This window comes from Clytia hemisphaerica, unplaced genomic scaffold (genome assembly GCF_902728285.1).
Source record: "Clytia hemisphaerica strain Z4C2 unplaced genomic scaffold, Clytia hemisphaerica genome assembly, whole genome shotgun sequence".
NCBI classification, from domain to species: Eukaryota; Metazoa; Cnidaria; class Hydrozoa; order Leptothecata; family Clytiidae; genus Clytia; species Clytia hemisphaerica.
In genome coordinates, this window is record NW_027103512.1 from 318420 (window position 1) to 335530 (window position 17111).

General features: G+C 34.8%; 2 protein-coding genes across 2 annotated transcripts in view; one reads left to right on the top strand and one right to left on the bottom strand.

The window, feature by feature from the left end:
* Window positions 1-17111, top strand: part of LOC136799221 (uncharacterized) — a 97142-nt gene that overhangs the window by 18362 nt on the left and 61669 nt on the right. The gene's annotated exons all lie outside the window — the stretch shown is intronic.
* Window positions 1804-12092, bottom strand: LOC136799217 (uncharacterized). The gene is made up of 14 exons (XM_067055903.1): window positions 11966-12092; window positions 9950-10026; window positions 9334-9781; window positions 8332-8576; window positions 7836-8006; window positions 7121-7370; window positions 6375-6658; window positions 5656-6053; window positions 4983-5145; window positions 4625-4853; window positions 4190-4265; window positions 3340-3389; window positions 2789-3040; window positions 1804-2036 (listed from the first exon to the last, which is right to left on the bottom strand). Exons 1-14 carry the CDS (start codon window positions 12024-12026, stop codon window positions 1957-1959), a joined length of 2784 nt encoding a protein of 927 aa, XP_066912004.1. The 5' UTR covers window positions 12027-12092; the 3' UTR covers window positions 1804-1956.

Here is a 17111-nt window from a genome sequence, read left to right on the forward strand (position 1 = left end):
AGCTACTTTTAAAAATCGGGGTTGGTAGCTTTAGTATTATTTGCTAATTTTCTCCCAAAACCTCGAGTCTCTAGGCTGAATCGCTAGCTTTTGCAAATCACAACGTTGTTTAAGGAATTTTCAGGGTCTCATAGGGAATGATGATTTTGCCAAATCTTTCAAGTGCAGGAAGAATGCCACTACCTAGGTGTCTGATACGAAGGTGCAGAGTAGGTCCAGAAAGAAGAGGATGCTCGTGCTCTAAACCATCAGTAAGCACCATTTATTGGATATTGTCTCAAATAGTTTCTTTTATTTTTAGCAATTGAACATTTTCATATCGGGCAGGGTTATTTTTAGTATCACAAATATTTTTAGTACCACAAACATTTAGTATCAAATATTATATTTAATTAAGTAATTTGATTCCCAAGTTTTATATCAGGTTTAAGTTCAGCAACTTGTAAATTAACCAAACCAACTTATTTGGTTTAATGATTTGCTATGCAAACTGTTTCAATTAAAATTTGTGTTTACTTTACATGTTGTTTCACAGACTCTAGACAATATCCAGAACCATAATGTATACTTAGTGCGAACGGCCTTCCCGCCGACTTTTCCAATGCCCTTAAACATTGCCACTGGGGGGAAGGGGGGAGTGAAATTTATATTCTACCCTTGTCTCACAATTTTTGTCCATGATTGTAGATTCTTTAAAATCTATTTTATTTGATTTCAATATTTCAGCCCTTCGAAAAACTTCATTTTTGTGTCAAACTATCGCACTTATCTAGCCGGTCTTAGTTAGTTCACTGGAATTGTTCAAGTTTTCATTCATAAAGGTAAAGGGCATATTGAACAAAAGTCATCCAAGCTTTATTTTACCGTATTATTATTTTCATCCAAAATTGCAAGAGGAAATTATCGACAAGTTCCTGTCTTAAGAGTGCAGCGAGTAGCTGAAGGCCCCGGGCGTGGGGAGCACTTAGGCAAAATGGGTGACGGGTAGGTGGAACTATAAGGGTCCCTTTTCACTATTAAAATTTCCTTTATAGTGTACAAAAACCATGAAAAAGGAATTCAGACCAAAAAGGTCCCAAATCGAGAAAATTTAAAAAGGGTCATAAATCCTTATAAATTCGATTCAAAATCTATTAATTTTTTCTAAGAACTTGGGGGAAAAAGTCTCTAAGGTTGTAAAACCGTCTAAAATTGGACAAAAATTTCATATTACGGTCTCTCTTGAACTTTAGTACGGAACTGGGGCTTACTTTATCGAGATTTCAGTAGAACGGTTAAAGTTTAAGGGCTGATAATAAGAAGAAATAAAAGTTTTAAACATAAAATTTATCTTCAAATTTACATAATAATAAATTCAAAAAAAACAAAAAATAAAAAAAAAAACAAAAAAAAAAAAAAAAAACACAAATATATTTCATGCAGCACCACAGAAGAACATTGTCATTCAAAAATAAGTTCAAATTTACAAATTATACAATATTTAACCTGAAATCTACCTAAAGTTTCGGTTATTAAGCGATTTGTTTGTAAGAAAATAGGTACGAAAGTTGGCCTACCCTGTCCTTGCTTTAATACTTCAAAAAGTTATCATGACTTCCTGGTTGGTTTTATTCTTAACGTCTCTTGTAAACCCATTCCGTTTTAATTATTTTAGTAGATTAGTTATAAGTGTTTTTCCAAATTTAAAGTGCAACCACTATTCAATATTCTAAAATTCTAAGAAAATATTTGTTTTAAACTTTCAAAATTAAGTGCATCATATTTAGTATTATATACTTTTTTTTAAATTTTCAAGGTTTCGTTAAAATAACATCTATTTACAGTACTTCAATTTTGTATCTCAATAATTATTCTTCAATTGAAGTTTCCCATTTTCATTTTTGACTGTTTTCCATATTGAGTGCGAGATTAAGGTTCGTTTTAGTTATTCACATTTTCCATTGTTTCTGTCGTTTCTTATTTCGTATTGACGAACCAATCAGCTTTCTTAACCCAAGCGTCACCTCCATTTTTGCGCCATAATCCGTCACCAGTTGCTACGAGAAAAAAAATTCTAACAGTTCTAATGCTCTATTAAAGGTCAGAGTTGATTATGTAGGAAAATGATGACATCGAGAATATGTTTACTTTCGGCAATCGTATGGTCGAAAATAAGAAGATAGTCGGACGTAAAATTCAGATTACAAGTTATGCTAATATTAAATAAAACTACACCGTAAGGGTCAGGAACGTTCAGTAAAGTGCATTGTAAGGGCCTTTCCACTGCTCAAAGACTGCACTTTATAAAGGGTCCGATTTTGAAAGCCATTTTTTTGGCTCCACATGCCGTCGTTTAGAAATCGAGTGCCCCCTTCCCCGGGGTAGGGACTAACATGTGCTGGCGCGGCACAGAAGGGGGAAACTGTTCTAACTTTTCTTTAAAAATACTGCGTAAACAAATGGTTTGAGATAGGTTAAACGTGTATACTATTAAATATACACTGCTATATTTGTTAGTGGTCTCTATTTGATTGCAAAAAAGGGTTAAAGCTTAAAGCGAATAGTCTTTAGTAATACCCGATTCGAATATGAAAAAGATTTTCTAGAAAATAAATTCTCCCAATCGTAATACACGCTTTTTTTTTTATAAGAATAGTGTACTTTGGTTGAGGGTGAGCATTATTCTTATTTTTCTATTGTTCTAAACAATAGGCCTATTGTTTTAAACCCGAAATCTCACCCTGATATTCTTATAGAAGTTATTCTTATAAAAGAAAAAGCGTGTACCGTATACACTCAGCATGATTACCTTGCCATTTAATGTTATTGTGATCTCCTTCAAGATTAGACGGTGGGTTAGCTTCCACACCAATTTTATTGGCGTCTTCTGTATTTTGGAAAGAGAATGAAGCCATATCCGGGATCGCTTTATCAGGAATGTATTTCCATTTGTTTTTAGCTCCATCAAGTTTCAAAACGGTGATCTGGTTTCGAGCCAATGCGTAGAATTCTTGATCCTTACTCGATTTGCCAAGCATACATCCAATACGATGATCCATTGCTGTCAGAAGCAGATAGAATGTGGTGTACAGACTTTACAGATAATGCTGATGGCCACCGTAAATGTAGGTTTTCACTTAACATACAGGCCATATTACAGTTTTACAAAATGAAGTTGCTTGTAGTTTCATATAGAACTCTCTAGGTAACAAAAAAGTCAGTCAAAAAGGCATAGGATGAATATTTGATGATTTCGATGAGTTTTTGATGAATAATCTTTACTCTGATTGACTCTAATAGAAAGATACAAGTCCCTCAAATTGGAGGAAAAAAATTATAATTTTGTAGGTGTATACTCACGCCTAAATAGTTCGCTTGTGGGGTGGTATTGGTAGCATGCTGGAATTGCTCTGAAAGTGAAAATTCAAAAAGGTTGAACATCCAACAAAATTCAGTAACTACTTCATAGAGACATGGTCATTTTTCAGCCTCTCTAAAGCCTCGTTCAATTCACGATATGCACCATTGCAATGTCTTCCAAGGACCCAACAGCTGATTGGTTGCAAGTGATGTATTGATTGATTTTACAGGCCACTTGCAGTTGGGTCCGCGGTGTAATGTCAGAAGACATTGCAATGGTGCATATCGTGAATTACCGTGATTATCACAGGCCGCAATTTACTCTGTGGGGACAGATTTCTGCGAGAATAAAAGAAACCGTGGCAATCATCAATATCATACAATATGTCGTTTGTTTTGAGTCTATCCATGATATGAATGATGCGCCATTGCAATGTTTTCAGGCCGTTTTCCACTTTCGCGCGAAATGGGCGACAGTTTTTTTCTTAACCTTTTATGCCTGAAGAAAAGATTACTTCATAAAATAGTTTTGCGCGAACAAAAAAAAAAGTTGAAGGAATTTCTACTTTTTTCAACCGTTACGTCAATTTCGACCAATGAAATTGCTTCATTTTTCAACCGACCAATGACCTTACAAAAACGACCAAAAAGTTTTCGCTCATGTCGCGCGAAAGTGGAGACCTTTCCACGGAACCAACTGCTGATTGGTTGAAAGTGACATATTGACTGATTTTACGTCACACACAACCAATCAGCTGTTTTAGGTCCGTGTGGTGCATATCGTGAATAGGGCTAGTTATTTACTTTTCACTACCATACTTCGAAACCACTCCACATACAGAAAACTTACGTTGCAACGTGTTGATTCATGCAGACATAGAAGTCACCATTGTCCGGATTCAAATAAAATCCACGTCCGTAATAATCTGTCAAAAAGGGAAAAAATAATAAGTTTAAATTTGAAGCATTCAGTCAATCTTTATATGTAGACTTATTTGATAGACCAAAGGCGAAAATGTCGAGATAAAAAAATATGACTATTTACAAGCCTCTATAATATGCGAGTTTTTTCGACTGGTTTTTATTTTTTTCTCGAACCGCTTACTTTATTGACTTATTGGCTTGAGATAAAGGGCTACGAAATTAGGTTATTCTTGTATTATCCAGTACTTAAAGCCTGAAGCTGGGACTGTTCGTAGTTCTTTGGTTTTTATAAGATTGTTCTGTTATAAAACTGTGTACTGCCCCTTTGTCAATATTGAACTCAGTACAATATATGACTTACGAGCTTTTGCTCTTGAGCTTTTCGGGATTGTAGGCGTTCTTGGTAAAACTTCCATTGTTCTTTTGGCAGCTCTGAAGTATTCTTTCCATTCTCCATCTCGGTTCTGGAAGGACACTCGGACAGGAATAGCGAATTCCACGGTACCAGTTTTGGGTGATTTCGGACGATCCAATTTAACGTTGATAGCATGTGTAAACGCGTCGTTGAAGTAAAACATCTCTTTGTCAATCTTAAAAAAAAATCCATTAAAAAACTTAGAAAAATGTTTTTGTAAAAGAGAAAGCTAAAGACTCTGTAAGGCAGAGCTAAAACGATTCTAAAACAGACTTTAACATGCTCTAATAATATCCCTAATTACCTTGAAACGTTGACCAAGAACTTTTGAGATGCCAGTAGATGAGCTGGCATCAGACTCGTACGCGATAAACGGTGGCAAATAATATTCGAAACTAACATTGTATGCCACTGCTTGTGAAAGCTCTTTGTCGTGACCAACAGATACATCAACTACGAATTCGTCCCTGTTAAATGTTAAAAGTGAATAATGAGTTTTTAACTTTAGGGAATCATCTATATAGAACATACACAAAACAATCCCTCTTCCCTTTGAGTGCATACGTAACCTTCTATATGGAGGGCCCCTTAGGTTTATTTTTCTGCAAATGTGCACCTTTTTGGGTAGAAACCATGTCAGCGTAATGAGACTAATTCCCAGAATCCCACTTAATAACAAAAACGAGGCCACAATCAAAGCGAATAGACTTTAGTCGCATTTTTAGTGAGGTCTTCGTAAGAGCCTTTGTAGTTTGAATGTTTTCTTCACTCCAATAAGATTTTAGGTCCTTTCAGGTGTTGTTTGTCCTCTATTCCCAGATCCACGTACGTATTTTTTCAAGGAATAAATACTACTACTAAACGGATACCTATTCAACTAGCCTGGGTTTCAGCTAAATTACAGTTATTAAAGTTTTAACAGCATCTGAAAATTATTATTAAGTCTATGAGTTATGAATTAATTTGATTGCACTTACGTATCACCAACCGTCATGTTGACTTCGGGGTATGGGACCGAGGGCGTTTTCAAGGTTGTTGTCAATTTAACTTGACCAACCCACACCATTTTGGGACGTGCAATGACTCCAGCACCAATCCAAAAAGCTGCACTTTCGGTCACGTTAGAATGGTCATTGAAATAAGCTGTGAATTTAATTTTGATTTTATTTGCATCAACATCATCCGTTGTAGACCCTTTGTTAGATGTTTGACCAAGATTGATTACTGATTGGTCGGTCAAACTTTTATCTGAAGTTGTTTGGCGATCGGTAGGTGATGGAGAGTTGGTGGCGACATTAAGATTACTTCCAACTGATTCGACCCCGAATTCTGTGATCGATGCAATAGGCCTGTCTTCAGTCTTTGGCATAACCAACTATAAGAAGAACAATGAATATTTTGAGAGTTGCTCCGATGTTATTATCTCGTTCTTATCCTCTCTGGTCTGTAAAATACTCGTTTATGTGTTATTATATACTGTAGAACAAAAAGATTATATGATATTTATTTGACCTCCTCGTGTCATCATCTGAGTAATGTTTTTGAAAAGGCGGGTTCTGAGGCGCTAGGATGATCAAAAAATTAATCTCAACCTCATATCTTTGTTAACAGTTACTGTATTTCAACTGAAATTTTTTATTGTTCAGGGAAATTGTAACAACATCATTTTTCTCATTTTATAAATGTCTAAACTCACCTCGACTTGAATAGGTGATCTCATACGGACCATCAAAATCTCGATCATGAAGTCCATTTTTTGTCCAGGTGCCACTGTGGTACCGTTAGGTTCAGCCACGTAATAGTTAATTGTTGGGGTACCAGTCATCAAGCCAGTAATTTCTTGTTTCATGGTTCTTTTCGGGTTGGCATTAGCGTTCTTGTAGTTCAAATACATGGTTGCAGCAATCTCAAGGAGTGGACTCACATCATCAGTGTTAGCGACTTTAAATTTCAATTGGAACTCTTTTACTGATCCCAAAGCTGGAAATAAAGATAAACATTTTTTAGTTTCTGTTTCAGCATGTATGAATGTTACGGATGTATATACATAGAATGATTTGTTGAATCAAACTTTCATTTTATAATAGACCTGCAAAAAATATTCTTCTATGAATTATCATGAAAAGATTAAACTTTTACCATGGTTCAAAATTTTAACGTCTCAGACGGACAAAACATTTAATTTCGGTAAAAAACCTCTTCTGGTGTTTAATGACTTTGATTTCAGAGTTTATTCGGCAGCGACGGGTTTTATGTTTCAGCAAAGTGTAAACACAGGTTTTGTCGTCTCAAAACTCCGCAAAAAATTATTTTGTAATTTAGGTTAATTCGGGAAAATAAATTCGAAACTAAATTGTGAATAAATTCTCAGAACTTTGCTTTGAACAGTAACGTAGTTATTACTGTGAACACTGTTTGATTAGATCATAGATTCTTCCTTACCTATATCTCCAACATCAAATGTTATGTAAGTGGCGTTTGAACCGGCGTTGTTTTTGGTATATGTATTTGAAACTCCATCATCCGTCAAAAGTTCTGTCAGAAGACTAACTGTAACAGCATTGGCAGTCTGACTTGAAGTGTTTGTATTATGTTCGATCTTAACATTGAATACGACTTCATCACCAATAAACAAACGTGTTCCATTAGTGGCTTGGTCACACGTCACTTCGAATGTCAATGCAGGCTCATCCTAAATTTGAGGAAAAATTAGTTTTTTATATATATCCAGTCAGCACATAACTTTGCTTTAAATTTCAGACATTATAGATGTAATGGTGACGGCGAAAATATGTTTTTTCGCCAATTTAAGAGAAATCTAGGCTACTGGATGGCATTCTCATCCTGCAACGGATTTGTGTCCCTTTTACTACAGTAGAGACTCTTAACCGAACCTCTATAACTCGAATGTCTCCTTAACTGGGAAAAGCCATCTCGTCCCTTCATAATGCCTTATACTCCATAACTCGAATTTTCCTTAACTCGAACAAATTTGTGTTCTCGTGCGGGTTCTAGTTATGGAGTCCCACTGTACCTACAGAATTGTAGACTGCGACTCAGACTACCAGATAACAGATGTCCAGAATTTTGAAGCAAAACTGTCCTTTGTGCTGGATTGAAATAAGAAACATTCATCATGTTTAATTTAATAACTCACTTTTTCAACGACGAAGCTTGTTTGGTCAACCCACAAGACTGAATTTCCAGCTTGGATACCAGCACCAAAATAGCGTGTTGTCCCGTTCTCCAGGAGCTCGTGATCGTTAATCTCAACGTCGTACGTGATGGTGATAGTGCGATCGGCGTCAGGTGTTGTATCGTCACCGACCTATGAAAATGATTTATCGATAGACTATTTGCTCACTAAGTTTTACACTTGCGATAATAAACTGTCCGTTTTCTTCTAACATGACAGGAGATGTTTTGTGTTATTGAAACTAGATTTTCATTAATTCAAACTTTTGATTTAAATCTTCTTTTGGAAGCTTCTTTGGAAAATTTTCTTATCAATCTTACGTAACAAGGATGGACTTTTTATGAAGATGGTTTTACTGAAAGTCGATGTCAAATTGTTTTTCTAGTGGGAGATATTGACCATTGGGTGATGGATTGCCAATTAAGTAAAAAAGTTATGAAGTATGTGCATTTCCTACCGTTATGTTCCCAAAGTCAATGGTGAGTCGGTCAATTTCATTATTCATTTGAGACGAATAATCTTTTTGGACTGGGCTTGCAAGGTTGCTACCAATAGCTGAACCTTTGTGTGAAACAGTTGCTGACTTGATTTTCATGAAGATAAGATCTTCAATATTGGTAGTTAATTCGACCAACAATGAGTAGTTCAATGCGGGTAAGATCATCGACATTTCCATGCTGACGTCAGAATGAACCGTAGCCTCTGTGAGAAATAAAAGACTTATCATCACAGGTTTTATTTTTACATAAGTGTTCCCATTTCATATCAGACACATATTTCATATCAGGGCATTGTCTGCCAATTGTTATATTATGCTGATAATATAAGTAAAAAACTAAATTTAAAGAAAAACAACAATGTTTTTAAAATTGAGCAAAAGCTTAATCGAAAAGCTTTTGCTCAATTTTAAAAACATTGTTGTTTTTCTTTAAATTTATTTTTGGAATGGCAAAATTTCAAAGAAGCAAAAAACTGTTTTTAATTTCCTCTTTCTTGGTAATCTTGCTCCACATATGTGTCAATTCAATACCAAAAAGCTTGTAAATTATAATTGACGAGTAAACAAACAATATAACTCTTATGTAAAGAGAAAACCTTTAACGACGAACCAAAATTAATGATTGGAGTAACAATAGAGAAAGTGCTGCAACAGAAAGATGGGTTGACTTTCACTAGAGAAAAGATACCTTAAAGGAAGACGTTTTGACTGGAGTTTAATTCTGCGAATGACGAAAAATTAATTTGGTGGGAAATTTAATTGAATAATTTAATCGTTATCAAATTTGGGGAATTCGTGAAATTAGTATATGTAATCACATGATAACGAGTGCAATTAGAGAATAATTGCACGAGTGTTTTTTTTGTTATTAATTTAAAATCTAACATAAATTAAAATCTAAATTAGTAGGAAAAAGTCTCAATCAAATCACTTTTGAGAATTCAATAAAATGATACTTACGTCCACTTGATAGACCGGTCACGTTGACATCCGGAAAGACCCCAAAAACTGTTGGACTTGAGACAAATTCAGTACCAGCAAAATTATTAATATCTTGGTTCCCACTGACACTCATTTTCAATTCCAATCTGCTCAGGGGCCCGATTCCTGGTTTAACGATTCCAGATATATTTGCAATTTTGACTTCATTTGCAGCTAAAGTATTTACAGTGAGTTCAATTCCATCTCCAGCTTGCTTTTGTGAGTCAAATTGATCAAGAACTGGTGTTGTTTGGGTTAGATCAATCCAGTCACTGGTGATCAAGACTTTAACAGCTGTATAGGAAGTTCCAGTGGAGCCATTATATGCCATTCGAATTTTGAATGTGATTAATTCATTTCGATCAAAGTAATATGAATTGGTGAGGAAAGGACTTGCTGAAACCACTACTTGATGAGATGTCAGCACCTAAAAGAAATTCAATATTACTCAATATTAGTAAAATTTAGTGGTATGCTAAGCATTAGAGAGGAAAGCTTACACGTTTTTCGTTCATAAGCAACACTTAACCGTTCTTAAATTTTCGAATTTGGATAAATTATTTTCATTACTCAATTATTTACTGTTTTTACTTACAGCTCTTCTGGATCGGCTATGTTCAACTGAACTATCGTACATGTCATCACTTTGAATGTCAACTGCCATACATGTTGCTATAACGACACAACAAAAGTGCTTCATTAAAAAATTGGATGTAGTTGGACGAATAATCAAAGAAGGTACTTATTTTATTCTTCAGTTTAGCTCTTTATAGAAATTATAGTGAGTAATTTTCAAATAGGGAGAAAAGCTCACTCTCGGATCTGCTTCTGACTACAGTTACCCATCTAGCTGTGATGTCTCCATCCAGTCCGTTGATACTACTACCTTTTCCCCCTATATTTTTTGTTTACTCTTAGAGAATGTTAATTTGTATTTCAATTTGTTAAGTATGTCCTCGGAAATTTGTTGTATCTTTTGGAAAAATTGTTTCTAAGCTTCCAAATTATTAGGAAAAATTAGAAATAGGTTCGAAAACAACCCTATAAAGTTTCAATTCATTTCGATAATTTTTTTTTAATTTTTTTTTTGCCATACCCGTGTTGTTGATAGCTCACTATCATAACACCCCTGTCTCAGGCAGTGACCCGATGAAGACTGGCCATGAAAAAAATAATTTCACAGGGTATGAATTTGAGGTTTTAAAAGCTCACTTGGGTAAGAAACTTTTAACTCCAGGGTAGTGTCAACGAGTCTGGTTTTCCTAGAGTTCATTAAAATGTTATTTTTCTCGATTTTGACCTGATTGATACGATCTTTGTTTGACCAGGATAAGACCATCAATTTCTCAGTTTTTATCGGGATAGACAATTTACTTATTCATTAAAATTAAGTCATTTTGGCAATTCACCGGCTTATTCACCAGGGCGGATCTGGGTCAGTGATACAGGGGTGTATCTTAATTTTCCCAGCTGACTAAGACCTATTTTGATGTTTTTCTAGGTGGAAATCAAAGACGTTAGATGAACATTTAATTAATGTTTGAAAGCTTGGTTTAATCCCTACCTCGGATCCATATAGTATCTGAAGTGTTTTGTTCTGTCTCTATACTAAGATGTTGCGAATTCACTTTTTGATAAATTGAGATTGCTCACGGGAATTTTTTGACCCGCATTCCGCGCGATCGTGTTTAATCGCCCGCGTGTGTACGCTCTGTGAATTCTGTCTGCTGTATATGGGTACATGCAAGAAAAAGCTCCTCTCCTCAGTCTTTTGAGACTTTAAGAAGATTGGAGATTGTCCTAACCCCCCAAATGGAAATTCTAATTTTACAGGCACTAGCAGGGTTTACAGCCCGTTTGCAGCAGTCCCACTAAAGAGTCCTGTAAATCCCCTCAGAATCGGCGATCGGCTCCAGAGTGTTGGAAATGATCTAAAATCATTTGTTTAAGAAGTTAATACCTTGACAGGGTAAATAAAGTTATACAGGTCATGGCAAATAAAGATATGGTATGGTTTATCTTTATTCAGATTCCACTACAACTTGAGTGACCGAGTGGGTAAGGCGGTGGGTTGGTGTGTTAGTGATAGTCATTTTCGAGAGTTCGAATCCTATACGGTGCGTTATAGTGTTATTTTGTCAGCATTGACCAAACTTTTTCTGGTTTTATGAGCTCTTATTGATATTTTTGAAAATTCCCGTTATATTTTTAAGAAAAAAAAAAAATTCTAAATGGTCACCTCAGTGCAGTTTGACTCAAGTACAGTATTTCAAAATAGATAAGGTTGGTTAGTGGGTGGAGAGTCAAGAGTCAAGAGTCATGACTTTCCCTTCTCTTGAAAATCCAGTATTCCAAAACTTTCAACTAAAAAATGCATAAAAATCGACTTTCGTCTTTTTTTATTATTATCACTTTTTTCAAAACCACAAGTGAAAAGAAAAGCAGCTAAAAAATGATTGACAGGTGCGGGTTTGCTCGCGCGGGTTAAAAATTCTCGTGAGCAATCTCGTTATTTATCAGAATGTGCGAATTCTCAATCGCTCCCATTTTAACAAAGCTGTACAACGATTGAAAAATAATGTGAGTTTGTTTGGAAGAGAAACCAACATACCTGATTCTGGGTAGAAGACAAAAGCCACCCATACCACACTCAAAACAAGCATTTGCCTCATTTTGATTTCACCATGTACAGAGGCTCCACAAAGGCTCAAATTCCGATGTTATTTTTCTTTTAAACTGAAAATTCAAAAGTTGATAGTTATGGAAACGCATTGCTTTGTCGAATTCTACTGTAAATTAATATGACATTACGCAAGAAAAATTATTTTATTTGGATTACTTCAAGAATATCAACACCTAATCTCATTTCGAGATTTCTGATCAAAAAAAAAATCTTATCATCTTCTTCAATAAGCTTAATATATTGTAAGAGTAAAAAAAAACTCATGAAAAAAATCTCGTAGAAAATTAATAATTCACTTCAATATGCGATTGAGTGAAAAAAAGTTTTTAACCCATTCAACAAGTTAGGGAGAAAAAATATTAAACAGGGGGTTTTTCGTTTCAACACTTGGTAAATAATTGATGAAAATAGTCTTCTTTCTTTCTGACTACTTTATCCATGAGATTTTGATAAAATTTCTATTTCCAAACTTTAGTATTCGAGCCAAATGTATTAACAATCGCGTTTCATACAGTTTCTTTCAAAAACAGTTTTCTCTTCGCTAAGATCTGACTATTATTCAGATATTGTGTCCATGAAATATTTATAACGTTCAAGACACTTTGTTTTTATTTTAACACTGTGTGTAGTCACCCGACGATAAGCGTTGTCAGGAGCTTTATATTCATTCAATATTTAATTAATGTTGAATTGAATAGGTAGAGAGGTAAATCTGCACGCATCCCAAATAATCTATTACTACAACTGACTTTTCTAGCTTACTACTGTACTAATATTTTCTAATATTTCTTTAATGTTTTTCTTCGTATCGAAAACTAGACAGAAGTTTTATCTCCACTGAGAAAGATGCCTTATTTATCGAATCTCTGATGGAGTTTTGAGCTGTAAGTAAGGAATGGAATTTGAAAACCCCTCCCATTGAATATGCAATTCCAGGCAAATGGTCTATGAACTTTTCAGAGTTTCCCAGATAGCCTAATTATTAGTGGCATTGCTTGACAGAATACACCTATAAGCCCTGCTTTTGATTTCCAGAATACCGCAAGAGTTTGAAAAGAAAAAGTAGGTAAAACTTAGCCGCAGGTGGTGAGTGCGCCAAAGCAATCTGAAAGTCATTAGTATGCCTGTGAATTGACCAAACCTTCTGATTGAGTGGGCTTTCTTTTCAAAAGTATAGACGTCTTCACTTTCTCACTCCTGAAAGAAAAGTCTGAAAGAATTTGTAAAAATCCATCCAATTCTTTATTGAGTGAACTTGAGCTTTTCCTGGTGTCTACTTAAAATAAATCTGCCTGCTGGAATGTCTGCATTTTAAGATGGGATTCAGGTCCTGAAATTGCTAAAAACTTCCCTAGAAATAAGAACGCTATAAGAACAATTTTTGGGTGAAACTGCCGAAAATACGAACAGCTGAACCGGGACGGGGGTGTGAAGATACGATTTTACGATTTCCATTGTCGATAAAATTTCCATAATATCCATATTAAATCTTTGGTACTTAGTTTTTTAGGTTATCAGCTTTGTCGCTTTGTATTGTGGTACTTTTGTTTGATGATCAATTTTAACTACTTATTCAAACAATTGCTGATTCTTCTTTCCAGCATCGACACGGGGTGTCAATTTTCCACCATATCTTTTTCGACAAATCCATAGCTTATTATGAAAATATTACCCAGAAAAATTGTTTTTAAACCCTTTCGAACGACAAAATTTCAAAATATCGATTGATTTTCAACTATCACTGCAGATTTTACTAGACGTTTATAAGTTTCTATAACTTGTACATTTTCAATAAATTATTGCTTCAACTTTTCTTAATCTTCGTTTTCTTGGCACAAAAGAATTGAAAAAGTAGCGTTAAAAACATCGAGAAGGTGTGAAAATATTGAGGGAAAATATATTTCTATTACAAACCCATTCTCGCAACCGTCCCTTAATGTTTTCTTTACTAATTATGATATTTTCGAAATTTAAAACTTTTTTTTGGTGGAAATATCATTTTTCATACTAAGTCCAAATAAATATAAAAGCTTGAAACTATAATTTGACACGCGTGATGTGAATACCGTGAGTATCACAATGACTATTGCACTGTGACGACAAATCCTGATTCTTTTCAACGCGCACTCAATGAGGACAAAAATTAATCATCTAGGATCTTGGTAGAAGGCCATGCTAATCAAATCGCGAATAAGAAAAATAAACTTCAGAGAACCTAGCTGGCACACAACGTTGTTTCAACGTCCATCTAATGTTCACAACGTCCATATAACGTTAAATGAACGTTGAAACAACGTTGTGTGCCAGCTGGGAAGCTTAGTTGTGGTGCCCACGGTATGATTTCAACGCATGACCAATATCTTTTTCTGTCTGAATTCAGTGCCCAAGTCAAACAGGCTAACTAAAACCACTAAAGTCACTAAGTCCGAGGGGTTCTAGGTTTGTGGTATCTGGCTATGTGTCGTCCAGCCTTTGATACTCGAATCAGATCCTCATAAGAGATTAAAAAGGTGTATTAGATCAGAAGTTAACACCGCTAAAGGTTAACAAGTCAGAATTTCGGCTTCGTTTCGGAGCAAACCTCAATTCTGCCACAGGACTAACGCCGATAGCATCATTTGAAAATTGCAAACATCTGACATAATCAAAATCCAAGTCAAATTTTAACAAAATTAATTAAAAGTATTGACTTGAACCCAATTTTAATTAACTGCCAGGTGGTCCTTAACTGTGACTGTCCCTACTTGATGTTCTTTAAAACAAATTTTGAAAATTTTGAAAAAAAAAATAGACCATGACAGCACACCAATCAACGTTGAATGACCTCTTTTACTAATCTGATTTCCAATTTCTTCAATTTCTTTGAGTTTTGAGAAGAATGAGAAGATGACTTCCCTTTCAAGTGTTATAGAAGGGTATTTAAAATAAGGTTTTTATTTTTTAATTTTATTTTTTCTTGAATAAATTATGAAAAATAGTTTTCATCGTATTTCGGGCCATGTCATTACATGTGGTTTCTCTTCTGTTATTATCGGAGGTTTCAAGTTGTGATTTTCGAAAAACATAACCCCCGGTTTTTCATGTAAGTCATTTTCAATCGAGATTATTTTTTCAATTATTTTTCAACTTAATAAATATATTTATTGCTTTTTATCTTTGAGTTTTCGACTGTTTACTTGCAATATTTTGTCGTTGTTTTAAATCTTTTATAAGATTAACAATATTACAAAATACTACAACCATTTTAGTCTTATAAAAAAGATAACGCAATAGACCACAATACCAGGGCAAACCATCTAGTTTGCATTGCGACAATGCATGATTCACGATTTTTAGGAATTTTTTTTTAATTTCCAGAGAAAAAAATGAGAAAAAGTCTCTCTAAGGGTCGGTTTTCGGAGGTCCCGTCCGCACATACCCCTCATTTCCCAACCCTAGTACCCCCCGTTTAAATAATATGCTTTGAATTCATATGAATGTAGCCTACTCGAATTCGAATAGTGCCGAGTCTCCTTAGCTCAGCACTCAATGGAAGAGATAATTGCTCTTAATTAATGAAGAGTTTTAGTTGTACAGAGGCAGAAAAGCCTAAGTTTCTCTCAAAGGACCAAGAATACCCCCGAGTTAATGTCATATTGGAGTTGAGGGGGCTTTAATCCTAGAGACTCAACTTAAGTTTATGTTCAACGTGAGAGCTATATGGAGACACCACCTTCTCGCAGACTCACTGATTTTTCCCATTGGAAAAATTGGCAATTATATCGTCCCCAGTGGAAAATTATACTTCAGTTTTCGTCCAAACTGAAAATTATGAACTAAATCAATTCTCACTGCAAAATATTATACTATTTTTTTCATCCCCAATCCCAATTCAACCATTGTTTTCAAGTCAGATGTTGAAAACAATTGAATTTGAATCCCCAGCCAATAAAAAACAAGGGAATATCAATCCAGATGGAAATTCAATCCGTTATTTTTACACCAACGGGCTGGGCTGAAAAAATCTTACTGGGTCTGTGAGAAGGGGGTGTATGGAAGGTTCAGGTTCAGTAGAGATCGGTTGTTTTCATTCTTTTCCTTCTCGCCAATTCTGTAGTATAGCGGGCGAATCTTTGTAAAAATAGCGGTCAAAAGTTGTTTCAATTGACTAATACTACACATTGATACCAAATTTAGCTGTGATTTCATGAAAGATCAATCTTTTGACAGAATACAATCGCCAATACTTTAAATGATTTATGATATTTTTTGCAAGTTATATCACTTTTTTTTTTACCCTCAAAACATAAATAATTGAAAAGCAATTCAGTCTATCTAATCTAATCCGAGAAAAATATGTTGGAAATAAGCGAGTAACTTCTTGAAGTATGTAGCTTAGCTCTAGTTTAGACGGCCCACTTTTCGCCCTGCCTATTCTAATTGTGAATTAAAGTGGGCATAAAGTGGGCTGTCTAAAGGCAATGCATTACCCTCTTTTGACGTTAATGCAATGTCTTCTTTCAATCTTTTCCAAGCAAAGATTTTAACTGTCAACTTTGTGCCCACTTTCTGCCTTCTCTAACAATTAGAATAGGCAGGGCAGAAAGTCGGCCGTCTAAACTAGAGCTAAAATTTTCTTCTGTTATTCAACACGTATCCAGAAGGGTATCAAGATATCAAGACTTTCTTCCTAAACATGTGTGCAATATTTTGGTAATCTGGGCTTTAAAACCTAGCTTTGTCCAACAAAACACGAAAACATCACGAGTTGTGCGGGATTTCCAATAGATTTTTCGTTCAAATACCGATATCCATCACTTTTTTCCAATCTTTCAGTAAAATTCACATACACGTTTTTTTAAATAAGAACATCCAAAATATTTGAAGCCTTCGGATATTCTTAACTTTTTGAGTTTTAAGCCTTAAAATGTTCTTAACATGTTCTTGATTTCGCCATTTTTGAGTATTTTTGTCCATTTTCCTAAGAAATTGTGTGTTTTGAGGTCTGCAAAATGTTCTTAACTTGTTCTTAATATTTGGCCATCGAAGCCTTATTTTCTTATATAGTTTGTTCTTCTTAAAAAAAATGTGTAAC

Excerpts from the sequence above, each read along its gene's own strand:
- LOC136799217 (XM_067055903.1), bottom strand. The coding sequence starts at position 12,026 with ATGAGGCAAATGCTTGTTTTGAGTGTGGTATGGGTGGCTTTTGTCTTC. Across the intron at positions 10,027-11,965 it reads TGTCTTCTACCCAGAATCAG|CAACATGTATGGCAGTTGAC; the intron begins GTATGTTGGTTT and ends GTGTCGTTATAG. Across the intron at positions 6,659-7,120 it reads ATTTGATGTTGGAGATATAG|CTTTGGGATCAGTAAAAGAG; the intron begins GTAAGGAAGAAT and ends CTTTATTTCCAG.